This window comes from Capra hircus, chromosome 6 (assembly GCF_001704415.2).
Source record: "Capra hircus breed San Clemente chromosome 6, ASM170441v1, whole genome shotgun sequence".
In the NCBI taxonomy this organism is placed as follows: domain Eukaryota; kingdom Metazoa; phylum Chordata; class Mammalia; order Artiodactyla; family Bovidae; genus Capra; species Capra hircus.
In genome coordinates this window covers 61,862,786-61,890,719 of record NC_030813.1, presented here as the reverse complement: position 1 = coordinate 61,890,719, position 27,934 = coordinate 61,862,786, and the positions used below count along the sequence as shown (strand labels likewise).

Sequence of the window (27,934 nt, the reverse complement as noted above, 5' to 3'; positions counted from 1 at the left end):
ATCTCCCATGTGACCTATCTTTAGCTGCCATTGTCTAATTAATATATTTTAAAATGTAGTATAATGGGTTTATGTTATATTAAGGAGTGTGATGATTATAGTATTCAATTCCCCCATAGCATTCTAATTCTGTGAATCTCTGAAAATATTTCAGGTGACCCAGAATATTTTTTTAATGGATATTATCTAACTTTCTGTAAAAGGTAGAGAGAAAGTGAAGACTGTTTCATTGAGATAGCTCAGGATTTCACTACCCTCATCTGTCAAGTCTGGGTAAGTGGAAGGAACCATAATTTCTCAAGCCATTAACTCTGTAGGTGTCCAAATGATCTTTCTTGAGTCTCGCATGATATACTTGTAACCTTGACCTCTCCTCCTTCTAGCACCTCCTAAGACAACTGTGGGATCTGTCCTGGGAGGCAGCGCTGGACCTTAAATTTGTTCTTATTGTTTCTTCTCCTCCTTTCTACTGTCTGGATTCCCTGGGAAAAAGAAAGGGGCAGAGAGGAAAATTATATTTATGGAATCAACAGGAATGATGGTTAAATATGTATGTGAGGAATTTGCAGAAATAAATTTCCTCTACTTGGAGTCAAAAGGCTTCCAGTCTTCCAAAATTTAACTCCTGAGAAACCCTGCCTGCCTCTCCTTCTGATCATCTGGGCATAGTTGTTTTTCAGTTTCTGCTTCTGTTGATATTCACATTTAGCCTGATGAGGAGTCAGTACCCAATATATGGGAAGTGCAGAGTATGGATCCTAAAGAAAAACGCAGGCTTCTGACTGTGTGAAGAGGAAGCTCTGCTGCCCCTGCAGGGTTCTATGCATGGCTGACAGAGTCATAAGAAAACACTAGCTTATATTTGGACTAAAGATTTTACAGGGACAATCACATTTACACCTGAAAACATTAATAGGCAGATACCATTATGCCCGAGCTTCCCTTGTGGCTCAGCTGTTAAGGAAACCTGGAGACCCAGGTTTGATCCCTGAGTTGGGAAGATTCCCTGGAGGAGGGCAAGGCTACCCACTCCAGTATTCTGGCCTGGAGAATTCCATGGACTGTATAGTCCATGGGGTCACAAAGAGTTGGACATGACTGAGTGACCTTCACTTCACCATTACGCCCAGTCTTGAAAGGAAACTTGACCTCTAGTGCTAAGCAAACTCTGGAGGATGTATGTAAGTCACTGGATTCTGGAGTCTACGCGAATAGAATTTTCTGGAGCCTAAGTTTCCAGTGACACTTGTAAAACAAGAGTGATAATAATACCCATCTCTGGGGTGTTGTGGGGCTTAAACAAAACAATACATTTTAAATGCAATGCCTAGCACTTAGTAAGCACGTGAGAACTGTGAACCATTCTCATGATCATCGTTATTATTTCTTTTAACATCTTTGTTCCTGGGGGTAGAGGGAGTTTCATTTTCCCAAGTGCTATAAGAGGTGATTTTAAATAGCCGTCCTCCTCACTACTTAAATTTCTCTGCTTAATTTGCAAATATGAACTTAAGCCAGCCTAGGTTTGATTATGGATACCAGTGTTTTCTCTCACCCGTATATTTTGCAGAAAATGAATTGTTAACCACATTTGATATTAACAAGCATAAGAATATATATTTTTCAACACCATGGTAAAAGAAAGCCCTTTATAGGGTTGTGCATTTTTTTCTAGCTAAATTTGGTTTTATAACACCATGTAAGCTTCAAATATAACTTACAAGCATTCATGACATAAATGGTGACGTTGTCATCTGTACCCTTTTAAGCTCATCTTACATGTATTATGCAGACAAACCTTACTGTTTGGGAAACCAATCACTGTTGAATGGCTTCTGAAAGAAATCCAGAATAAGCAACTTATTGACTTGGCTCCAGAAAAAGGGGAGAAAGGAGAATTGAGGCTACTTCAGGTTTTGTCTTGATATGTCCCATGAGTCTAATACAATACATTTTGTATTGCTTTGAAAAATAGTTCAGGCAGGTTTTAAACCACAGTGAATTTTCTTCCACTGCCAGCTTTGGACCTTTAGGATTGTGAATTCTCTGTTACCATTGGCAAAGTTGTTTCAGCTTTTTGGCCTGAAAATGTTTAAGAGCTCAGTTTAACTTTCAAGGTGTTAATGTGTCCCTATCAGAAGCAAAGATATGTTTTTGTAATGTCCCGTTGCAGGATGATTGTTCAAATACTGTCTGGCACACAGCTTGCTTCAAGTAGCGCTCAGTGAAGAAAGCGAACTTTGTTACATTTGAGAGAAATAGGTTAGTTAAAAAAAAAAAATGTAAACATTACAAAAAATGAAAATAACGTATGAACAAATAATCTGTTCTCTTTTCCTCTGATTTAAGATAGTGTCTGCCACAAACCAAAGTTTGTGGTTGAACAAGTTCCATCAAGTCCATTGTTTGGTCTCAGAAAAACTAAATGTGTCCCCTTTTCTTAAACAAAATTCAGTAATCTTGGCTTGTATGCAGAACCCAAAGTGAAGTTGTTCACAAATTCATAGTATTTCTGTTTTGAGAAATTCTTCCTGCCGCAAGCTTGAATAGTCTTAATCCCTCTTTCTCTCTCTCTCTCTCCCTCTCTCTCTCTCTCTCTCTCTCTCTTTTTGGCTAAACATCTGAGCTCTTTCAAGAGCTCTCTGAGACCTAGAATTACCGATAAATCCTTTCTAACCAGTCTACCGTCTTGCCATTTCCTCACAGCTTGTGGGCAGTTTTGAGGGGAACAGACTGCTGTGCCTTGGGACTTTTTTGCATCTCTGCCACCCATATCTTTTGATGAGTTATAAAATTGACAGTTTGCAGGAAGCTATGTCCCAGGTGTGTCTGTATGCATTCGCCTCTGTCCCTTTTTTCATTTTTACTTTTTTATTGGCTCATAGTTGCTTTTTGTCTCCATTCCTACATGAATGATGATGTTTGTCTCAATTACAGATGGAGACTGTGCGTTCACAGGATTAGCAAATGTGGGATCCTGAATTTTGACCTAGATGACTTTAATCCCAAAATTGTTTTTCCTTTTGTTTTTAAACAACCCTTCCTTCTCCAGAAATAACAGGGCCTTAGTCCCAGAAAAAAGCCTTCTGGGAGCCCCCCTACCAGATTTTCCAACTTGTCTCTGCCTCCCTTCCTACTCACCACCAAGGCTCCAGAGCAGCTGGGAAAGAAGTACTCTTCTGGGAATTGGGGATGTTGGGTATCTTGTATTTATGAAATTTACAAAAGACCCTATATTCCATTTTACTATGACAGTTTTACATGTATTTTTTTTTAAATTTTAAAATCTTTAATTCTTACATGCATTCCCAAACATGAACCCCCCTCCCACCTCCCTCCCCATAACATCTCTCTGGGTCATCCCCATGCACCAGCTCCAAGCATGCTGTATCCTGCATCAGACATAGACTGGCGATTCAATTCTTACATGATAGTATACTTGAAAATAATGGATATGGTGTGCCTTTGGAATTTGCAGTGAGAAAACACAGTAGATAATGATTCCTCTGTATTCCTACATGAATTAATTCAAATCATTAGGAAAATAGACCCAACCTTAGCTTTCTTTGTGGTTCTTGGTAAGAACTTCTCACAGACACCAGTTGTTACTTTCTCCAAACCGTTGATTTGGTAATTTGCTTATTTTCAAAAAAATGGTTGTATATTCTAAGCAGTCTCTTCTGGCTGAATTGAAAGCCATATGAGAGACTGGATGTCTGCCCACCCAGTTCCTCCAGGATGCTTCCTCCTGCACTTGAGTCACTGCCGCCGCTGGAGAATGTTTAATACCAAACTCAAAATAAGTGTTTAGGAGGCTTTCAGTCGTGGTTTCAAATAATTACTATGAGGGCTTTGGTAAAAGCCTTTATCCACAAAACTATTTAAATTATATAATTATACCCCCTGCCTCACTCTTCCTTCCTTTCCCGGGGTTTGTCTTTCTTTGCTTGGTGCCTCCATCCTACACTGCAAGACAGACTTGGACCCAGATTAGACACTTCTCAGCCTTTCTCTCTAGGGTACCCCAAATGAGACTAGATGCCTCACAAGGAGTTATTTGCCTGACGGAACCTATCATAACCCCAAATCCCAAACCTCTGCCCAGGGGCCAAGAGCAATTTACCCACCTCTACAACTTCCTCTTCCTACCTTCTTCCATCCTGTAACCTTTGACCTTTTTCACATGGCATGACCCTATTGGGAGATTGGACCATTTCCTCAATTATAGTGTTTTGTATCGACACCTGCCCTGGAAAGCTCATATCTGCATACCAGCAAAGCATGAGCAAGATCTTTTTGTTTCCCTTTCCATTATGTTTAGCAATATGTTTTGATTAAATTCATTCACTTGACTGTTTTCCACTAAGCTGTTTTAGAAGACCTCATTGACCATATGTTTTTAAAATTAATTTATTTGTTTAATTGGGGGCTAATTACTTTACAGAATTGTGGTGGGTTTTGCCATACATCGACATGAATCAGCCACGTGTGTACATGTGTCCCCCCATCCTGAACCCCCCTCCCACCTCCCTCCCCACCTCACCCCTCTGGGTTGTCCCAGAGCACTGGCTGTGAGTGCCCTGCTTCATGCATCAAACTTGCACTGGTCATCTGTTTTACGTTTGGTAATGTACATGTTTTTTCAGTGCTGTTCTCTCAAATCATCCCACCTTCCCCTTTTCCCACATAGTCCATGATTTCACCTTCTATCTGCCTTTACCCATTTTGGAAAAATTACTTTAAGTTGGTTTGATTCTATATGAATATGTTTTTTGAAGGTTATGTTCTGATATAGCCTAGGAGTTTAGAACACCATGTTTTTGGTTAGAAATTGTCCAAGAGAGCTAGTGATCCTGACTGGGATGAATAGTAAATGGACCAGTTGTATATAAATATAGTTTCTCTTTACTCCCAGGTATATGATCTTCACAACGTACAGATCAGTACAACATATAGCCTGCAGTACATTAAACGTACAACATACAGCCTGCAGTAAAGAAGTAGTTGATATATGTGTTGCATGGGGGTATATGGAATGTCCTGTAGTTCTCTGAATCAATAACACATTGTCAAAAAATAATACCCAATGATTTATCCACATTGTTCTTATGGGAGTCATAACTTACTCTTTAAGAACATGCTAACGTTATCCATACTTGTTATGGTCATAATGTATTATTAAGAATGTCCTTGGAATACTCTGTTAATTTGTAATTTTAGGTTATGAATACTGAGAGTGTAAAAATAGAGAAAGAATGAAACATTATTTGGCCATAAATTTATAAACACCTCATGTCGTAAATGGTGATGAGATAGGGCCACAAACCACCAAAACAGCTAATGAAATATGTTAGTTTAAGATTCTTATATATATATCCTCTTATTTGACATCTTATGTTAATTGATAATAGGTTTTAAAACTAAGTAGGTCAACTAAGGTTTCCCCCTGCCAATGAATATTTATAAATCTGGTTTAAAAAATAATCAGTACCTAAGAAGTTAAGGTGATGGTGTGATTGCTGAAAAATATGCCAGCAAAGTGAGTCCTCACTGTTTTCTTTATCATTGTTTTCAACCTACTATTTCTGAGGGTCTCATTTACATATAATGCTATTTACTCTGCGCATATATATATATATAAAACTCTATATTCTTTATGGGAGCTTAAAGTCTAACATATATTGATGTGGTCATCTGCAAAAAACATAGATAGTAAGAGAGACATGCCAGTCAGTTTGTAACTTTCAATTTATTTTCTGCTCAAGAATTATCTCAGGTTAGAGACAGAAATTTAGAGATAAAGAAAAACAGTCTAGGTTAACCTGATAAATATTTGTCCTCCTACTCTCTACCAAGAGCCACGTATCATATGGGAAGGGATAATGCTATCTTTTCTATGATTGAGGGAAGACAGGTTTCCAGATAGTTTTTACATAAAAGAAGTCATAGCTAGTAAATTGAGTGTTAGTAATCAAAAAGTAGATTGAAAAAAAATTGCTGTTAGGAGATTTCAAAAGGAAACTGAAAATCATCTCAGTAATATACCACTTGCTTTGCACTGATGTTATGCGGTGATTTACAAGTTGCAGAGCATTCATTCTTCATCATGTGTTCATAATACAGTTAGATCTGATGTCAGAGGAAGGAAAAGAACTAATCTTTCTCAGATGTCACCTCTGAGCCAAGCACTGGACAGGACACCTGAGTTAGCACATCTTGTCACAACAATAACCCTAGGAAGAGATATTAACCCAATCTTATTAAAAAAAAAAAAAAAGACTCAGAGAAGTAACTTGCCTAAAGTGGGACAGCAACAATCCAACCCAAGCCATTCTGATGCCATATCATTGCCTTCTGCATGCTAGGTCTTTTCAGTCATGTCTGTTTGTGACCCAATGGAGCGTAACCCTCCAGGCTCCTCCGTTCATGGGATTCTCCAGGCAAGAATACTGGAGTGGGTTTCCATGCCCTCCTCCAGGGTCTATTCCCAACCCAGGGATGAAACCTGTGTCTCTTATGTCTCCTGCATTGGAAGTTGGGCTTTTTACCACTGATACCACCTGGGAAGCCCCTGATTGCCTTCTAGAGTTAGTCAAATGAAAAAATAAATAAGGAGGTAGTTTGGAATATACATGTACTCCTGGCAAAAAGTTCATTGACCACCATGAAATGAACTTACCTGTGATATGTGATGTGGGATATAATCCTTTCTAGAACACTGCGTCTATGTAGCCACCTTATCTGAAAGTATTTTGGACTTCTTGGTATTTTTTACTTGTTAGTGGTTGAAACTATTCCTTATTTTTCATTTGGTTTTTTTCCTTTTGCATCATTAAGGAACTTTTTTCAAAATAAATATTTCCTTTCCAAGGAAGATGAAAAATGTTTGATTACCTTGTTTTCACCTTATACTCTGCAACTACCAAAAGTTGAGGAATATCTTGAGTTCTTAGCCATGATGTATGTTTCGTCTTCTGAAACTTAAGTTCTTTGCAATGTGGCTCCATTGTTTGAGTCAGTGTTATCAATGCCCAGAAGCATGATCTGAACCCTCATGGCCATTCTTGACTTTCTAACTAAAGAAGCCCCATTCTTTATGGTTACACATTTGTCCCTGGCTCAGGAAGATCCCCTGGGGAAGGAAATGGTAATCCAGGCCCGTACTCTTGCCTGGAGAATATGGACAGAGAGGAGCCTTGTAGGCTACAGTCCATGGGGTCGCAGAGAGTTGGACACGACTGAGTGACTTCCCTTCCCTTCACTTCATTTGTTGTATGTTGATGGCTGCCTTCTCTACACTGACTGATGACTTGTGCACATCAGCTGACAAGCTCTGAAAAGTTATTTTACAGTGACTCAACCTCTGGTAAATGGTCTTATTTCATCAGAGTCCCCATCTTGCTCAAAAAGATACTTTCCTATAATAGTATGTTGACTTTTGCCCTTTTGGTGGAAAGTAAGTGAAAACCGAAACCACAGGTGCTAATACTAAAGTGAAAAGCACAGGCTTCATACACTTACCAAGCCTTTCCGACAAGGGTCAGAGTTGCGTGTCTTCCAAAAGTAATTCAAAATTAGCCAAAACGCTATGCTTATTTCATTTAACTGGTGGTGAATTTATGATAAAATGATGGTAAGCAGAAGTTTACCATTTGACCTGCACACATTTAACAGATTCCCAGGAAAACTACAGGTGCTGAGTTCTTATTTGTATTCAGACCCACACACCAACATATAGTTTGAACTCAATAAGTATGTATGTATACTTTTTTAACTTTAGCTGTTTGGCTTAGCCTCGCTGATGACACCTCTGGGATAAGATGAGTGATCACACATTTCCTTCTGTCGCTGTAAGTAACTGCAGCCTTGGAGCAGGGTGTGGGAGCCATGACATTTAGGTGTTACATCTTAGACTGTGTGTAATCTTCACCTCATTTCTGCTGGAAATAGACTGGAATAGAGTAGTCTTCCAGTCAAAGACAAGAGGCTTTCATTTTCCTCTGCTTAGGGATGTTGGCCACATTCTCTACTAGGGTGTTTCCTGGATATGTTCCTAAGTAAGACTAACTGTTCTATAAACCCCTGAAAGGAATCAGAAAGAAAAGCCAGAAGCTGAAAAGGGCCATTTTTATGCAGGTGCTTTCTGCAACGTTACATTTGGGGCCATCAGAAACATAGCTCTTAGGTGGCCTAAAATGTTCTTTGCACATCTGGCCTCTGGGTTCCTTAGGCTGTTCCAAGCAGAGTTTTTGCCAGAATGAAAACGACATCTTGCATGCTAGGATACTTCCCAGACAAGTCAGGGCTTTCCGTTTATTTCACTGTAAAATCGTATTCATTGTCTAGGGTGCCCGCTGTGATTTTTATCAAGAATTTCCTTGGCAAAGGTCATGTAAAAGTAACATTTAAAAAAATTATCATAAAGCTGCCAGTCTCTGATTTCTTAAAAAATTATTTTATTTCATTGGAGGGTATGTTGTGGCTCAGGGTAGACCCTCTCAAAATATTCCAGACTGGCATATCAAATATTTTGAATTAAAGTTACTCTAGAAAAACCATCCAATCCAAGAAAAACATTCTGACCCTCCTGTGTCTTAGAAAGCAAGAAATAAATCTCCCATTTGGAAGGTAGCCTCTCTGCTTCAGGAGGTAGAGACATCCTTATCACTAGAGATAGGAAATTTAGGGCCCAGAAGGCTGTTTAAACAAAACTTGTTACTTCCTCACTAATTTACTACCAAAGTTTAAACTTCTCTATCTTGTCAAGTCTTTATGAATTTATTGTTTCTTTTTCTAAAAAGCATAAAACCTGCATGCTTTAGACACTTATTAGGTCCCATTTCTAGAGACCTCCATATATACTAATTTGAGGGGTTTTCTCCCGCGTTAATCTCTCTTGTGCCAATTTAATTATTAAACCAGCCAAAAGAACTCAAGAAAGAGAGAGTGGGAAATTTCCCCCATCGTGGTAGGTATTATATGAACATGCCATCTGTTGGGCCAGGCAATACCCTGAAGATTCACATAGAAATTTATTAGGGTCCTTTGGTCAGAGTTATCTTTTATGAAAAATTCTGCTTGATCTAATTATCTGCTAAGCATCATTCTTTTCTTTTTTCTTTTTCAAGGATGTTTCTTATAAACCAAATACAAGTTGTTTTCTTCTCATCAATCTACTGTTATATAACCTGGCTTGATCACTAAGTAGCTAGTCTAGGTGTTGATTCCATTATATTCATTAGATAATTTATGTTATATAAGATAGAAGGAGATGCTCAATCATAACCATCACTTTGTTCTCCATTTCCTCTGTCATAAAATAAACACACTAACGTTTTATTTACTGTTCTAATTAAGAGTAGCCAAGATTACACGGGAGTTTTATGGGCAGCAAAAAACAATCCTCAGAATAATCACACAACAAAGGATTGTAACTTCCCACATGGGATTCTCCAGTCATTAATAATTTGGTTATTCCATTTTCACCAAGCTCATATTAATTGTATTTCATCTCTTTATCAAGGGCCTCAGTCCCAAAGAGACCTAGAGATATAGACAGATAAGCAACTATACATCATGCTGCCCTATGTAAGTATAAACAAGTATTTAGAAAGTCTGAAAGTTGGAGGTATTCATGTCACCTGGAGGACTCAAAGGACAAAGTCAGAAGGACTTGTCTCAGTTTGTTTATTTGTTCATTGTTTTCAGTCTGTAGTCTTAGAGCGTGACAGTGGGGGAAAATAAAGATACAAGGGAGAAGAGGGAGGAACAGAGATGAGCAAAGTCAGTCTCCCGCACCACCTGACTACCTGGCTCAGGAGTCAGCAAAGATTAGGGAAAGGGAAGTTTTTGAAGTTAAGAGAATTATTTCTTAACTGTAAATGTTTTTAGCTGTAGTATTAAGGGGCAAATTTGGAGTCTGGGGTAGCCTCAGGAAGCAGTGGAATTGGCTAGACCTGGGGGAAAGGAGCAATTGGTAGCAATGAGCACACATAGAAAAGAGAGCTGGTTAGAGCCTGTCCTCTGAGGGAGGTGATTTTCTTTTCTTTCTGTGGGGTCGGAACTAAGAGCAGAGAAGTGTGGGTGGTGGACTGGATTGTGACTTGCCAAAGCAGGAAGGCATGGAGGGAGCGCCTAAGGGCCTTGATGAGCAGATAGCTGAGTGCTCAAATGCATGTCCACGTGGGATGCAGTCTGCAGGAGGTGCGGGCAGATCTCACCTTCCCTGCAGCTCCCTCCCGTACTGGATCCCCATCTGGTGAGACGCCTGGACCCCTGCCTGTCTCCCCAAACTGCCTGTGCTTCTGACTCTCCCTGATTATAGCAACAGATGCGCCTTTTCTTTCCACCCACAAATAAGACTTTGTAGCATAAGGGAGACAGAGCTCTTATTTTGTTGTACTCTGTGGTCTTTTATCCTTTTTCTGAGTTAGCTTTTCATTTATATATTTTCACTTTCACATGTCACTAAGTTTAAATGTTTAAACATTTCCCCCTTCAGTAGCCAAAAAGAAAACAAAGCAACAGCTAATGTAGTAATAAATTTATTTCTAGCTACAGGAGATAAGCTCCAATGCAATATGGCCATAAAGTATGGCTCCTAGGCTTAAGGGAGAAGCAATAAACTTTCATAAATAAAGGAATTTTAAAATACTCCTGGCAGTATAAATAACGGTCAAATGCAACGTGTAACTGGCAGCACACAGCCGACGACAGATCTGCTTACAAAAGGAAACTGTAAACTAAAATAAGAAAATGTTTGCAGCTTTTCTGTGGTTGTTACCTTGCACCCGAGGTGGGCTGACTAAAGAATTCACTGTGTGAAGATGTTGACTCACCTTCTGAACTGTGACCTCTAGCACATCTCCTGACACCTTTCGGTTTTGCCGAAGATCTGTGATAATCACCCAGCAAACCCAGGGGTCCTGACGCCACAAATAAGTTCTCAACACATCTTATGGTGTTAGAGAACACCCTGGAAGGAGGGAAGGTTGGGCGCCCAGGACTGTGGCCCTCAGGCTGGTTCATGAGGGAGCTTGCACAACTCAGGAGTTCACTTGCCTTGCAGTCTCACTTTGCAGCTGGTCTGTAAGGAAGTTGGAAGCCCTCCTTAGGTGCATCTCAGGCTTCATTTGTCTTTTCAAATCAAGAGGGACATGGGCAAAAGCTTAAAAAACACACACACAGAGTGGCAGATGGATGGATGGATAAGTCGGTAGATAGGCAGGCAGACAAATAGATTCACAAATACACACACCTGCATTTTAGTGGGCAGTGCCTTGGTTTGAAAGACAGTTGAAGTAATAGGGATTATTCTCCAGAAAAAAAGCATGAAAGAGAAGTCTGACCTCTCTCTCTGTCAGTCTCTCTCTCTTTCTCTCAAATCAGAAGTGATAATAGAGGAGAAATGGACTGCTGCGAGTAGGGTGAAATCAGAATTTATCAGTGCTCATTCCATAAACATGACTTTTGCTGAGCATCTGTAGTTGCAGGAGCTGTGTTTGTGTCTGGGAACGAGATTAGACATTGTCTGTTCGCTCAAGGATCTGAAGGTCTTGCATGGAGGGACTTACGCTTGGTAGCATGGAGTGTATCTGGGAGGGTTTGAGAAGGTAAGCTGGGTTTGAGAGAGAGTGGGATATCCTCAGGAGAAAAGAGCGGTCCAGAGAGGGGATAAAGGAGTCAAGGTTGTAAAGAGAAAAGCCAGCGAAAGTTAGTTGGGCTTAGGTTTGGGACTTTATCATGTAAGTAGAAGCAAGCTATTGAAAAATTTGAGAGCAGAAAGAGGCATGATTCGTGTTTCAGGCTTGTTTTGTGGAGAGAAGTCGCTGTTGGCGGTAAAGGCAAGATGAGAGACAGATGATGAGGGCTCGGGGGAGACGACAGAGGGAATGGTCTGGGGATTCCATTTATAATTTGCTATGCCTGGTACTGTTGGTTTTGTTTTTGCTGGATAATGTAGAGAAAGACAAGCTAGCACAGAAATTTAACTCTCAGTTGGGTTTCACCATTTAGTAGCCATGTGTTTGGGGGCAAGGAACTTTAAAATCTCAGGCTTATCATCTGCAGAATGGGGCAATAGTTATACCTCCTGCATAGGTGTGTAATAAGTGTTAACTGAAGTGTTGTATCTATGTGCCTTGGAATCATGACTGGTGTGTGATACATGCTAAGTATTATTTTATTTTCATTTTTTATCAGTGCATTAATTTGCTTGGTTGTTCATTTCTATGGGAGTTTGCTTTTAAGACAATCCAGAATAATCAACTATGGATAGTCATTGGTAAATTTTGCTTGCAAAATTTTACTGGGTTTTTTTTTTTTTTTTTTTTTTTGCCTCATTTTCTTAAATTCTCTTGGGCCAAACATTTCCAGCAGGAAATAGGAGGGTGAGGTCTGTAAATTAAAACAGCTCTTTCACCTCTGATGTAAAGTGTGAACAGAGAATTTTGCAAAGAATGCTGCTATATGGTGGTCCTTCATGTCACTGTGTATAACAAGGAACAGGGGAAGTGTTAAACAAAGTCCCAGTGTTGGGAGGATTGGGCAGTCTTACTTTACAGTACAGCATAGTTCTATTATTTTGATAAACAGATTCTGAAATTCCAGAACAGAGTGTGAACCACATTTGAAATACGAATGCAAAACCGCCTTCAGAAATCCGCAATATAAAATTTTAATTACCTCTGCCTTTGCTTCCCTCTTTGTGAAGATAACTCAGATAACTGTACCACAGTCTTAAATTGGAACAATAATTATATCTCCCATGAGTATAACAAAAATTATTCTATAAGTATTATTTTTACTATAGGTATATTTCTATAAATATGGATTTGTTAAATTTGTTATATAAATAACTACAGACTCAGTTAGCAGTCAGAACAAAACTGTAGCACTCAGAACAAAACTGTAGCACTCAGAACAAAACTCTAATAGGAAGGCAATTGTTTCTTACACCTCCTTGTGCAGAGTGTGTGTCCTGTTTCTTTGTATTGTCAAGGCTTGGGACTTCCCTGGTGATCCAGTGGTTAAGACTCCACGCTTCCAATGCAGGGGACATGGGTTTGAACCCTAACCAGGGAATTAAGATCCACATGCGACAGGGCAATAAACAAATAGATAATTTTTTAGAAATAATAATAATCATGTTTAGGGCTCTATTGAAATAAGCTGTCCCTATTAGGTTATAGGAAGAGGACAGGATTTGGAAAGAAATACGAAGTATCTTAAAACTTTTTGCCTTTGAAGAGCTGGGAAAGCAGTAATTCTTAACAGAGGGAGAGAGATACAACCCCTCTGTACGGTTGAGGTAAACAAAGCCTTCCTTGACACTAAAGGTTTTTATTTTGCCTGAAAGTGAACTCTTCACTGATGGAATGGGTTCTTTCATTGGATCTGCCAAGGTTACTAGGGCCACATGTCACCCTCCCCAACTGAAATACAGCATCATGAAATCATGACTGAAATTACAGATGCCAATTCATGAAGTGGCAAGAGATTATAGATACTGCCCTTCCTCTTCTGAGTTACTGGGAATTAATTTCAATCGCATTGAATACTTATGAAGAAAACCCATTAATTATTTAAATTATATTCTCCAACTTTTCCTCTTGATTCATTTATTGTTGTTCAGTTGCTCAGTCATGTCTGACTCTTTGCAACCCCATGGACTGCAGCACACCAAGCTTCCCTGTCCATCACCAGCTCCCGGAGCTTGCTCAAACTCATGTCCATTGAGTCGGTGATGCCATCTCATCCGCTGTCGTCCACTTCTCCTGCTTTCAGTCTTTCCCAGCATCAGAGTCTTTTCTAATAAGTGGGCATCAGGTGGCCAAAGTATTGGCACTTCAGCTATAGCATCAGTCCTTGATTCATAGCTAAGCACTTTTGACTAGTTCAGTGTTGTTGCGCTTTAAGAAGATACTGTACTGAAAATATTTTCACAAGATTTTGATTATGTGGTTGGAATAATGTACAAAAATGGCAGGGGAATGGATGACGTGTAATCTGATCCCAACCCTGGGAGGAACAGGGTATGACTTTAAAGACGTCACTTACTTTTTCTGATAATGTTTGTCCAATATTCTCTGATGGGGCTTTTGTGAGAACCTAATGAATGGAGATATGTAAAAGCAATTTGAAACATAAAAAGCACTAAAAATAACTAAGTGTAGTTGCCGAACAACCTTAAGACATCTTGAAAGAACAAATGGGAGTAAGTGTTGAGGGCGTTTCTTGTTTAATTTTACAGGGAACACGGGAAACTCTCAGTCGTCACTGCACTACCCTGGGTGATGCTCTTCGGAAGGAGAATGACTTTGCTCTTATAATTGACGGGAAAACCCTCAAATATGCCTTAACTTTTGGAGTAAGGCAGTATTTCCTGGACTTAGCTTTGTCGTGCAAAGCTGTTATTTGCTGCAGGTAAGTTCTCTGGGATTTGTCAGATTTCAGTAAAGAGCAACTAGATCCTGAGCTCTTGATTTTTAACATTCCTTGAAGTTATTTTATCTCGAACTTGTAAATGTCAGTTATTTGTTAATTCATTCATTCAGGACTCAGGGTTCACAAACTGGGATAGCTTTAAGAACATTGTGACCAAGCCATGGACAGGTCTATTTGCAGGATTGTCTGGCAGGAATCCCTCATTGAGCAGAAATGGTGAGGCTCATTCACTGACTTGGAGCTGTGAGAGAATGGATTTAGCTAAGGTGCTGTTTTGAAAGTGAGTCCTGATTGGAAGCCCGTCATTAATGACAAGTGTTCACAATTTGAATCAGCAGGTTTCTTGCCATTCTGTGTTTAAGACTATCTGCATTTCTGTACGGGGTTGTCTCTCTAAAGGTTCTATTTTCTACACTTATATCTTTGATTCTGTGAGTTGGACTTATTTGTGGGGAAATCATGGTGGGAGGCACTAACTGAGTCATTTTCCAAACAGCCAAGCATTTTTCTGAAGGCTATTTATTGACCGTACAATCTTCTGCCCTCTAATTTGTAATATTGCATATATCCTAAGTTAAAGTCTGTTTTGAGTTATCAAGGCCTACTCCATAGAATTGTGCTTCTGTGAACTGTTTAGCTCCAGTGCTTCCTGAACTTTTGGCAAAGAACCTCTCTCATGTCTTCGTAAAATGTAAAGTAAATCTATGCCCATGTGCAGTCTCTTCCTTGCTGGTTACCGTGAAATGCAAAGATTTTCCTCTTTGGGACCCACTTGCTGAGTCTAACCAGCTGGTCAGACTAGGTCTGGGGTAGCAGTTTCTCAAGTTGCGTTCTTTTAATGGAAGGGGAAATTCACAAGACTTCTAAAGAATTTCTCAGAATCTGTGCTCTTAACATTATCTTGAAAACTGTACTATTGGCCTTTATTTTTCTTTTAAAATATATTTATTAATAAAAGAGTCTTCTGCTTTGAAACTTTTCTTTTTGGTCCAGGCTTTACTTGTTTCTTTATTTAAATATCCTATATATGATATTGTCACCAAACTTACAAGCCATGCCTTATAGATATTTCCTAAATTTCAGTGGGGTTTTTTTGTGAAATATAGTTTAGCTCATACTTAATAAGTTTCCCTGATAAGTATCATTTCAGCCTATAAAATTGTACTCAGAGCATTAAGAGTTGCTTATTATCCCTGTTGTTGTGCTCAGTTGCTCAGTTCAGTTCAGTCGCTCAGTCGTGCCCGACTCTTTGTGACCCCATGAATCGCAGCATGCCAGGCCTCCCTGTCCATCACCAACTCCCAGAGTTCATGTCCATCGAGTTGGTGATGCCATCCAGCCATCTCATCTTCTGTCGTCCCCTTCTCCTCCTGCCCCCAATCCCTTCCAGCATCAGGGTCTTTTCCAATGAGTCAACTCTTCTCATGAGGTGGCCGAAATATTGGAGTTTTGCTAAGTCATGTCCAACTCTGCGACCCCATGGCCCACCAGGCTCCTCTGTCCATGGAACTTTCCAGGCAAGAATACTAGAGCAAGTTGCCATTTCCTCCTCCAGAGAGGATCTTCCCAGCCAAGGGGTCAAACCCGAGTCTCCCTAGTCTCCTGCGTTAACAGGTGGATTCTTTACCATTTAGCCACCTGGGAAGCCTTTATTATTCCTAGAAATCTAATTATATCAGTCATTTAATTTTTACATGTCTATGGCATGTATTAATAAATATTATTTATTACTCTAAAGCTTTAGGCAATATTGTATTAGGTATTTAATATTAATAATAATCAGATTCAGCTTAACCATGAAGAAAAAATATAGAAATTATTTTATCTTGCCTGTCTCATTTTAAAAGCATGAAGATACTCATGATTTCTTAAATCTGCTTTTCCAGTGACTTTTCTTGGTTCCTTGCCGATCTCTTGACAACGTCTCAGTAATGTTCAACTCTGACACTCTCCCATCAGGATAATTTTGTTCCAGACTTGGTTGTTTAATCACTTTCATTAATAGGATCACAAGGATCAGCAAAAGATTGCTCAAAAACACATTAAGTGATGTGGCTGTTGGCTTCTGTTCAGAAACAGAACACAGAGCTGTTTAGATAAAAGGACCAGTTTCCTTGAGCCAGCATTCATTCTGTGCCTACTGTGTGCTGGGCGAGGATGCTACACGTACAAGGATGCAAAAGACGTCCTGCCTGCTCTCCTTCGTGTTTGTGTCTGCCTTTTGTTTTAAACAGACTCACAATCGGTTTGAAAGATGTGGGAGGCCAGTTTCATCGCAGCTGAGCCTCATTCCTAGAGTATTGCTTAACTCGGCACCTCCCACCATTCTTCAAAAAGTCGAACCACAAAATTAAACAATAGCAGAGGGAGAGAAAAACTAGAAAGCAGAATCAAGGGAGGAAAAAAAAATATGTTCTGTGCTTGTGAAATTCCCTCCTGAGATCCTTATTCTGAAAGCTCACAAGTCGCAGGGACCTCAGGGCTCCTCCAGGTCCCAGGCCCCCTGGGAGGGACTCGCACTCTGCACTGAACGTGCAGCTCAGCTCTGACACTGAACTTATAAAGATGTGTGTGACCCCTTCCTCTCTCCGTCCTGGTTTATGCATGCTGGAGGACTCTGAAGGTCCGTAGACAGACACTAAGAGTTTTATGTAGAGTTTTAGGGGACGTTTTAAAAGTGAAATCGCTTTCCTCTTTTTTCTTCTCTTTACCACCATATTCTGTCTTTTCCCATAAGGACTGTGGTTCAGCTTCCCATCTGGCTTTGGGAATTCTTCTGAGCCCATAATTATCAATACATCAGTGCCACTGCCCGATCTATGTTGGCGCACCTTCTTGGCCTGGTGCCTCTTGGCATTTAAACTATGGGTACAGACCATCTTCTTGTTATTTCGCTTACTGACCTTGAAGCATCCTTTCCGTGATGATTCCTCACTGGGAGGAGTAGTAGGTAGGCGGTTCTATAGATCCTTCTTTGAAATTGAATGCATGCATTCTGGCTCCTGGTTTCTCAGATGATTGTAATCTCCTTGCCTCAGGAAATTCTCTATTTCACTCCATTATAAGAAACCCTCCACATAAATACCGAATATTATTTCAAACTATAGTGGGCCACTGTTTCCCAAATTCGTTTACGTTCATGATGGCTTTCTGGGTTTTCCCCTTAAACTAGTTTATTTCTTGTCAGTCCACAGGTGAAGATAATTCAGAATCTGCTCTTCCTCTGCCATCTTCTCTTTGCTAGAGTGAAATAAGGGAAAAGCCTCCCTTAATGGATAATGAGGCTCTGGCCATTAGTTCCATCTTCAGGATTACATCAGCCACTTTCTTCCCTGACATTATCAGCATGAAGGGCAGGAGGCAGTTTTTAGTGTTTGCCTAATTGACGCAGTTATAAAGATGAGCATTTTCCCTGAAGAGTCTACAGCTGAATTGAAAGAAACAGTTGTTCTCTGTCAGCTGTCATTACATCTCTTACTCACCATCATTTTCTAAAGGGAATACTCAGAGACAGGAATAATCCCCTGGCCCCCAAATTATTCAGGGCTTTGGAGTCCTGGTTTTGGTTTACAGAATGAAGTTGCATGTTCTACATCAGATAATTTTTTCAATTATGGAAAACCCAAGAAGTACAATAAAATCTGTTTTTATCAGTCTACCAAGTACTGTATTTTCCTAGATGCCACATGCAGTTTTTGCTTTTACCTCTGTGCACATTTACCCATATAACCTGAGTAGTTCAATAGGAAATGTGCATCTTATGCTAAGGTAAGTTTTCCTGGTTATAAACTACTCCTCTTGTGGTCCTTCCCTTCTGTTCCCTACATTGATTTTTTTTCCATTCAGTGTGATCACAGATACTTTTGGAGAACAAATGAAAAGTCTGTACCAATTTTACACAAACACGTAAAATTGAATTTGCCATGTTAGAGATTTCACAGGCTCCCTGGAACTCCTTGGATAGGTAGAGGGAAAAAGCCTGCTCCAAGACTCACGGAGATGTGTGTACACAGCTAAAAGCAAGAGGTATTCTGCAAACTAACTGTACCAGGTAATAATTTCTCGTCTCAGTGACCAATATTTTACGCCCTAGGGTCTTACAGCTTGTATAGTTGGGGATTCATGAAATACTTACTCCAACTTTACCTCTCTGGCACTTTGGATACCTGATGGAACCTCTCTCTGGTTTTGTAACTTGTAAAATGGAGAACTTGCCATATAGCAGTGAAGTCTTCCAGGGACCCTAGATGTCTGCAGCAGTTAAGACTGGAGCTTCTCTGGCATAGAAAGGTGTGAGGTCCCTGCACACATGCTCCCTTCCTGGATCAGCTCCTTCCAACATGAAAGCCACTGAGCCAGGCGACTTCTCGCCCTGTCAGACTTTGGATGAACCCTACCTCTGTTGGCCACTTCTATGCTAGGAAGAATCTGTCTCCTGCTTGGAACTGCTTAATTCAGGGAAGCATCTGGTCAACCTCTTTTAATATCCCCTCCAGAAGAGAGTGGGAACGTTACAGTGGAGTTATTGCTGTGTGTTAAATGGCATGTGGTTTCTGAGATCCTCGTCAGTTCACATAAGTCAGCCTTTCAAAGAATCTTACATTTTTTCTGTAGTTGTCAGTTTAGTTTAAACATATTTTGAAACTTATGTTCTGTGACAGTTGGTTGAAAATTGGCCTAGAGCCTCCAAGCTTTTAGACTGTCTAGTAATCACCGTTCTCCTACATAATTTATGTACTCATGTCTTCTGAGAAGCAAAAGTTAAATTGAAGTAAGCATTTTTCCCTACTTGCAACATCTCTAATCAAAGTTTAACCCCCTTTTAGGCCATTTTCCCCATTGTGCATAAAAAAACACTTGACTTCAGTGAGTGTCGTCACTCAGGAGTGGCATTCCAGGCAAAACCTTTCACCTTAGTCTGATCAAAGGGCCCTCCAAGAAGAGGTCTAAAGGGACACCTTGAATACTTTTTGTCATTGCTTGAGTATGTTAAGTAAAGGGTCAAGACAGATCTGCTTCTCGAATCTTTGGGGATTGTCTTAAACTTTAAGGATTTCTCTAAATAAATGTTCTACTTAAAGGGTAGCCATAAAGCACAAATGAAGCTACTAAATGCTCAACAGACATTCCTTTAAAGAAAGAAGTTTGTGAACACGTTGAATGCCAAGCAGATGTCTGGCTTTGGGAAGACTTACAAATTCTTAATGAATGTCAACCCTATATTTGCTTCCAAGGAAATATGAATAAATGTTGGAAATGTTGAGAGAAAATTTCTTTCATACATGGCTAAAAGAGGACACACTGAATAAATTTTATAACTTCATAACTGCATATATTTTGCTTTAATATAATAATATTATCATAATATTATCATCTCATTTGCTTTTCTACCTCTACTGAGTAATGTTAAAGGAACTACATGACCATATTACAACCTGGTAGCCAATTATAATGTACGTCATCAGAGAAGTCCATATGAGATGGTAAAATATCTAAAAATTTATGAGAAATCTAATGCTGTAGCATCCCACTGTAATACAGCATTTTATAGTTTTAGATGTGACTCAATTTACTCAAACCACCAACACCAATATACATACATAAACACACAGTAACTAGAACCACAGGTTGTATAATTCTGATAAAACAGAGTTAGACTGCCCTGGAAGGTACATCAAGCATAAGTGTAAAGTTCAGTGAATTTTTACACAGTGAACATACTCCCATGTCAATAAACATAACCCACACCCCAGATGACCTTTCATGCTACCTTTATGTTATTAGCCTTCCAAGGATAACTGCTATCTTGATTTCTGTCACCATCCCTCTTAAGTTATATCTTACTCATTTCAGTCTGTTTTGTATCTTGTTTACTTGGAATAAATGTATGTCTTCCATAACTATATTCAAATTCTTTTTTCTGTTGAGCAGTTTTAAGTACAGAGCTCTGAGGCCTTCCACTAAAGGCCTCCCTAAAGCTTTGCATCAGTCAGTAAATCAGTACTCTAACGTGTTCTTCAGTCAAATACAGATTCACCAAAGAGATGACTTGCAGTTCTCCTTAAGGTCTACCATGGGAGAATGAAAGGATTTCATTTTCCAGATTACGAAGGACATGATATATGGAACCTACAGCATTTCTCTGTTCTGTCAAACTAGTGATCGCACCATGTGGGACAGAGTTAGTTTGATTTAACTGGTTTTCCTTGAACCTTTGATGGATTCTAGTGATTATCTTTTTGGTAATAAGTGAACTCTGAGAGTTGGTGGTGGACAGGGAGGCCTGGCATGCTGCAGTTCATGGGGTTGCAGAGTCGGACATGACTGAGCTACTGAACTGAACTGAATAAGCCTATGTGAGTGATCCCTACTTAGGGCAAGTTAAAGGTTGGTGTTTCGAGCCAGACTAGGGTTCCAGGAGCCAAGATCAGGTAGAATAGTAAGTAGGTCGTGGCAGTCTAGAAGCTGTGGGGCATGGAGTGAAGATAAAAGAGAAACAGCATCCTACTGGAAAACGAAAAGCATGTTGCCAAGCATTGAGCAGTGAGAGAAGAAAGACGTGAACGTACAACGGACTTTTTATTGAAGCATGAAAGATGGATGGTTCCAGGTAGCATTTTCCAGAAGGCAATATTTTATGGAGCAAAAGTGGGCAAACTTTTTCTGTAAAGAGCCAGATAGTATTTTAGGCTTTGCTGGCCATGCAGTCTCTGTCACAACAACTTAACTCTGACGTTGTAGCTTGGGAGGAACTCTAAATAATATGTAAATGAATGGGTGTAACTATATTCTCTCAAGAATTTAAGCAAAAATAGGATGCTGCCTGGATTTGACCCTGGGACCATAGTCAGCCAGCTCTGTAGGGGGTGTCTGTGGCTCATAAATGAGCAGTAGAGAGAGTTGATTCTGACAGAAATTTTCCTGTAATTTTGATGGAATTCACCCCAGACTCCCTAGTCTGTAATTTATAGGCTCTTTCTTTTCTTGAAAGCTGAGACGTTGCCCATCTCTCCTCACCTGGCTTATTTCCCTTCCTCCCTGATTCCTCAAAAATGACTGGTGTTCTTTCTGTGGTGACAGTCTGGCATCTCCATTCAATCTTTCCATGTGTTTGGATTGAAGCAAACCCCTTAAAAACTGGGTGTGTCCTGACGTCAGTCTGTTTCAAAGTGAAGTGTGAATGACAAGAGATATATGAAGAACCCAGGACTGGGACTTCCCTGGTGGTGCATTGGTTAAGAATCTGCCTGCCAACGCATGGGACACAGGTTCAATCCCTGGCCTGGGAAGATTTCACACGCCACAGAGCAGCTAAGCTCATGCGTGGCAACTGCCGAAGCCTGCACACCCTAGAGCGCGTGCTCTGCAACTGGAGAGCAGTCCATACTCCCTGCAACTAGAAAAGAGCCGCATGCTGCAACGAAGACATGGCGCAGCTGAAAGCATGAGAAGGAAATGAAAGGACCCAGGACCACACGTGCATCCTGCTCTGTCACCTCAGGGCCCTCCCTCTGTTTTAAGGAAAACCACCAGCAAGGTGCTGCGAGGAAAGAGCAACAAAGGAATCAGGCTGAATTCCTTCCCACCTTCTCCCTAAGCTGGAAGCATCGTAGAGTCTTACACTAAAGGAAGTTCTTCCTGGATCTTCATACATTACTTTAGTGTTTGCCCAACATTCCCAGTCACTTTTCACTCCTCTTTACACAAACATTCGCATTTAGTATGTGCCTATCTATCGGTGATACTTTATTTGTGTATCTGTGTAGCTATGAACGGAGAAGGCAATGGCACCTCACTCCAGTACTCTTGCCTGGAGAATCCCAGGGACGGGGGAGCCTGGTGGGCTGCCATCTATGGGGTCGCACCGAGTCAGACACGACTGAAGCAACTTAGCAACAGCAGCAGCAGCAGTAGCTTTGAAAAATATATGATATTGTTATATGTGATTTTAATTGAAGAAGACACTTATTTGTAATGACAACCCGCAAAATTTTTTACCTTTTCTATTTTTCTACCTGTTTCCAAGACCTTTTCATTTACCATATGTTGAACAAGTTTATTTTTGTGCACCACTGCTAACTATTGCTCTAATGTATAAACACCATTTTATCTGTTCCCGTAGTGATCATGGGTTGCCCCAAAATCTTTGCTAACATGGAAAGTGCTGAAATGAATACCCAATGTGTGAATGAATACCCACACAGTAGGATATAGCTTAATACCTTGCAATGGGAATGCTTGGCTGTGATATCAGTTCAGTCAGAATTGTCTCATTGCTCCAAAACAGCCGTACTAGTGTGTACTCCCAGTCCATGTAGGAAGGCTGCTATTTCCCTACCTTAACACCAGCACTTGGCTTTCCTTATTTTATAACTTTGCCAATTTGATGTTTGAAAAGTAGCACTTCGTCTCAATTTTTGTTTCTGTGATTGCTAGGGAGATTGAGTAGCTCTTTATTTAACTATTTACCTCTCTGGATTTCTGCTTTTGAAGTGAATTCATTCTTTCTTTTTTTCTTTCATTCATTCAAGGGATGTTTTCAAAGAACGCATTATGTGCCAGACACCTTTATATGTGCTATAAACAGAGCAGTGAATGACAGAAGAAAAAAAAATGCTCCCTGCCTTCACATTATAGTTGTTAATAAAATAAATACACACATGCATATTCAAAAGGCAATAACTACTGTGTGTCTGAATGGTAATGATTTGTTATATATTAGACATAAAGTCAGTGATTCTACTTGCTGTGAAGAAAAGTAAGACATTGAAAAGGGTGTGTGTGTGTGTGTGTGTGTGTGTGTGTGTGTGTGTGTTAGTCGCTCAGTCATCTTCGACTCTTTGAGACCCCATGGACTGTAGCCCGCCAGGCTCCTCTGTCCATGGAAATCTCCAGGCAAGAATACTGGAGTGGGTTGCTATTTCCTTCTCTCGTTGAAGATTATTTTTTTATTGTGTTTCCTATGTTTCTTTCTGCTTTCATATAAGAATTCTTTGTGTGTTCTGGATATTGATTCTTTGTTGAGTCTAGATATGGCAGATATTTTCTCATCTGGCTCCCTCTTACTTCTGTCTGTGGTTCTTCCTTAAGCATAAATAATTGACCCTAAGACAGTTAAATTCCATTAGCTTTTCCCTTTATGATTTGTGTTTTGAGATAGTAAGAACTTCCCAATTAAAAAGATATTCTCCTATATTTCCTTCTGTTAACTTGACACATTTATGTTTTTTGGATAGGTCTTTAAGCTTATTTTTAATGTATATTTGTTGTGTGAAGGAGAAGGGATCCAATATTATTCATTTCTACATAGGAAGCAAATTCTCACAATACCCAATCCTGAACAGTCTTGGGTTCAGTCCCAATACCGAACAGTCCATCCTTTTCCTTCTATTTATCATGCCATATGATCTGGAACTCAAGCTCTGGAGCCAAACTTTCCAGGGTTCAAGTTCAGGCTCCACCTCTTATTAGCTAAATAGCACACTGCTTCACTTCTCTGGTTCAGTTTTCTGTATCTTTGAAATAGAGATAAAGAGGGAGAGGATATATGGATACATATAGCTGATTCACTTTGTCACACAGCAGGAACTAACACAACATTGTAAACCAATCAAACTCCAATAAAATAAATAAGAGAAAACAAATAGAGATAAAATAATTGTTCTTATAGATAGATTTTTGAGGAATAAATGTTAATATATATATTCAGTGCATTGATATCTATTGTTAAAATTGTTTCTCTTAGAAATCCTATCAAATTTACTTTTACATCATTTCTGATAAGAATATAAAGATTTTTCTCTGAGTAGTATGGACTCTTCTATACTATACTAAATTCTATACTGATACTAAAGTTGCTAACCTGGCCTTCTTTTGTTTCATATGGCCTTGTCTTATTTTCCCTCTAAATCCTCCATCTTTCTGTATAATGTAGTGGCTAAGGATGCTGTCCTGTCTGAATTTACACTGCTTAGTGCTTAAAATTCTCCAAGCCAGGCTTCAGCAATACGTGAACCATGAACTTCCAGATGTTCAAGTTGGTTTTAGAAAAGGCAGAGGAACCAGAGATCAAATTGCCAACATCTGCTGGATCATCAAAAAAGCAAGAGAGTTCCAGAAAAACAGCTATTTCTGCTTTATTGACTATGCCAAAGCCTTTGACTGTGTGGATCACAATAAACTGTGGAAAATTCTGAAAGAGATGGGAATAACAGACCACCTGACCTGCCTCTTGAGAAACCTGTATGCAGGTCAGGAAGCAACAGTTAGAACTGGACATGGAATAACAGACTGGTTCCAAATAGGAAAAGGAGTACATTAAGATTTATTTAGCTTATATGCAGAGTACATCATGAGAAACGCTGGGCTGGAAGAAGCACAAGCTGGAATCAAGATTGCCGGGAGAAATATCAATAACCTCAGATATGCAGATGACACCACCCTTATGGCAGAAAGTGAAGAGGAACTCAAAAGCCTCTTGATGAAAGTGAAAGTGGAGAGTGAAAAAGTTGGCTTAAAGCTCAACATTCAGAAAACAAAGATCATGGCATCCGGTCCCACTACTTCATGGGAAATATGTGGGGAAACAGTGGAAACAGTGGCTAACTTTATTTTTCTGGGCTCCAAAATCACTGCAGATGGTGACTGCAGCCGTGAAATTAAAAGACTCTTACTCCTTAGAAGGAAAGTTATGACCAGCCTAGACAGCATATTAAAAAGCAGAGACATTACTTTGTCAACAAAGGTCTGTCTAGTTAAGGCTATGGTTTTTCCAGTGGTCATGTGTGGATGTGAGAGTTGAACTATGAAGAAGGCAGGGTGCCAAAGAATTGATGCCTTTGAGCTGTGGTGCTGGAGAAGACTCCTGAGAGTCCCTTGGACTGCAAGGAGATCCAACCAGTCAAGCTTAAAGGAAATCATCCTTGAATCTTAAAAGAATCAACAACAACAAAATAAGATATATTGATACATCTCTGGTCAATAAGTTGTCGATCAGTGAATTTAACCCATTTATATATATTATATTTATTGCCATATTCAGCCTTATTTCTTTAGTCTTATTTTGTGTTTTCCATTTATTGTGCTTTTTATTTCTTTATTCTCCCCATAACTTCCACTGTGTGAAACAGATTTTCATTGTTGTTGTTCAGTCACTAAATTGTTTCTGACTCTGTGAGCCCGTGGACTGCAGCACGCCAGGCTTCCCTGTCCTAACTATCTCCCAGAATTTGTTGAAATTCATGTCCATTGAGTCAGTGATGCAGTCCAACCATTTCATGCTCTGTTGTCTTCATTTCCTCCTGCCTTCAGCCTTTCCCAGTGGCAACATCTTTTCCAGTGAGTTGGCTCTTTACATCAGGTAGCCAACGTATTAGAGCTTCAGTTTCAGCATCAGTCCTTCCAGTGAATATTCAGAGCTGATTTCCTTTAGGATTGACTGGTTTGATCTCCTTGCTGTCCAAGGGACTCTCAAGAGTCTTCTCCAGCACCACAGTTTGAAACCATCAATTCTTTGGCACTCAGCCTTCATTATGGTCCAGTTCTCACATCTGTACATGACTACTGGCAAAACCATAGCTTTGACTATATGGACCTTTATCAGCAAAGTGATGTCTCTGCTTTTTAATACTCTGTCTAGGTTTATCATAGCTTTTCTTTCAAGGAATAAGTTTCTTTTAATTTCATGGCTGCAGTCACTGTCTGCAGTGATTTTGGAGCCCAAGAAAATACAATGTGTCACTGTTTTCACTTTTTCCCTATCTATGTGCCATGCAGTGATGCAACCAGATGCCATTATGTCAGTTTTTTAAATGTTCAGTTTTAAGCCAGCTTTTTCACTCTCCTCTTTCACTCTCATCAAGAGGCTCTTAATTTCCCCTTTGCTTTCTGCCATGGAGTGATATCTGCATATCTGAGATTATTTTGATTCCAGCTTCTGAATCTTCCAACCTGGCATTTCACATGATGTACTCTGCATACAAGTTAAATAAAAATTTTTTTAGCTGGTTTGTAAGCTTTACAATCTATATTGATACTGTGCTGATTATCTCTAATGTTCTGATAGCCATACTTGGCTTATAGTCTGTATGTATTAAAATGTCTTTCCTTCCCCTCCCTCACAGAGACAAAACTTAAGATATTAAAGTAATTTTGTGCATACATCTGGGATTAGTCAGGTTACTTATTTTGTAAGTGATCTACTTTTTCTCTCTAGAGGCTATAGAAATATTTCTTAATCTTAGTTTAACCATAATATGTCTGGTGATAGGAAACTTTTTCTTACATTTTGGTGCTATGTTAATATAGTCATTTCAGTCTAAGGAGATATAGATCTTTCTTTAATTCTTTGAAGTTACTCATCATTCTTTTCATTTATCCTTTTTTGTTCTCTTCTTGGATTCCCGTTATATATGTGTAGTCACCTTTTTTCCTTCATTTAATTTTTCTCACAATCTGTCCTTTAATTTCCTGGTATCTTTTGGGAAAATTTTTAATTTACACTTTCAGGTTATATCACTTTCCTATTGGTTTCTTTATTTTAGCAATTACATTTTTATGTAACATATTTTTAATTAGTTCTTGTTTATAACTGCTTATTTCTGTCTCACATGTCCCGTATCTTCCCATATCTTTCCAGGGTTTTTTTTCCCCCTCATACTTCTTTTAAATTCTTGTTAGGTTTGTTTTTACAAGTTCTGTTCTCTTATAAGTTACTGTATTTCTTTGTGTTCATGAGCTTCTCCTGTCTTATAAATATCCCTGTGAGACTATTTTTCCCCATTTGCCCTATGGAGCAGTAATATTCCTTTTGGAGGAAAGATGAAAGCTGGGTCCTAAGTTGAGGCAAATTTGGAAGGGTTCAAATAGGGTTCAGTCTGAGCTTCATTTCAGTTCATTTCAGTCGCTCAGTCATGTCCAACTCTTTGCGACCCCATGAATCACAGCACGCCAGGCCTCCCTGTCCATCACCAACTCCCGGAGTTCCCTCAGACTCACATCCATCGAGTCAGTGATGCCATCCAGCCATCTCATCCTCTGTCATCTCCTTCTCCTCCTGCCCCCAATCCCTCCCAGCATCAGAGTCTTTCCCAATGAGTCAACTCTTCACATGAGGTGGCCAAAGCTTCAGTTCAGTTCAGTCGCTCAGTCATGTCCAACTCTTTGCAAACCCATGAATCACAGCACGCCAGGCCTCCCTGTCCACCATCTCCTGGAGTTCACTCAGACTCAGGTCCGTTGAGTCTGTGATGCCATCCAGCCATCTCATCCTGGGTTGTCCCCTTCTCCTCCTGCCCCCAATCCCTCCCAGCATCAGAGTCTTTTCCAATGAGTCAATTCTTTGCATGAGGTGTCCAAAGTACTGGAGCTTCAGCTTTAGCATCATTCCTTCCAAAGAAATCCCAGGGCTGATCTTCAGAATGGACTGGTTGGATCTCCTTGCAGTCCAAGGGACTCTCAAGAGTCTTCTCCAACACCACAGTTCAAATGC

At 39.8% G+C, this 27,934-nt stretch overlaps 1 protein-coding gene across 4 annotated transcripts in view; it reads left to right on the top strand.

Annotated features, from left to right (window-relative positions):
- ATP8A1 (ATPase phospholipid transporting 8A1) overlaps positions 1–27,934 on the top strand; it is a 230,379-nt gene that overhangs the window by 139,561 nt on the left and 62,884 nt on the right. For all 4 annotated transcript variants that reach the window (XM_018049411.1, XM_018049410.1, XM_018049412.1 and 1 more), the window contains one exon: positions 14,252–14,424. In XM_018049411.1, the coding sequence (XP_017904900.1) occupies positions 14,252–14,424 (173 nt within the window). The remainder of the gene's footprint in view (positions 1–14,251; positions 14,425–27,934) is intronic.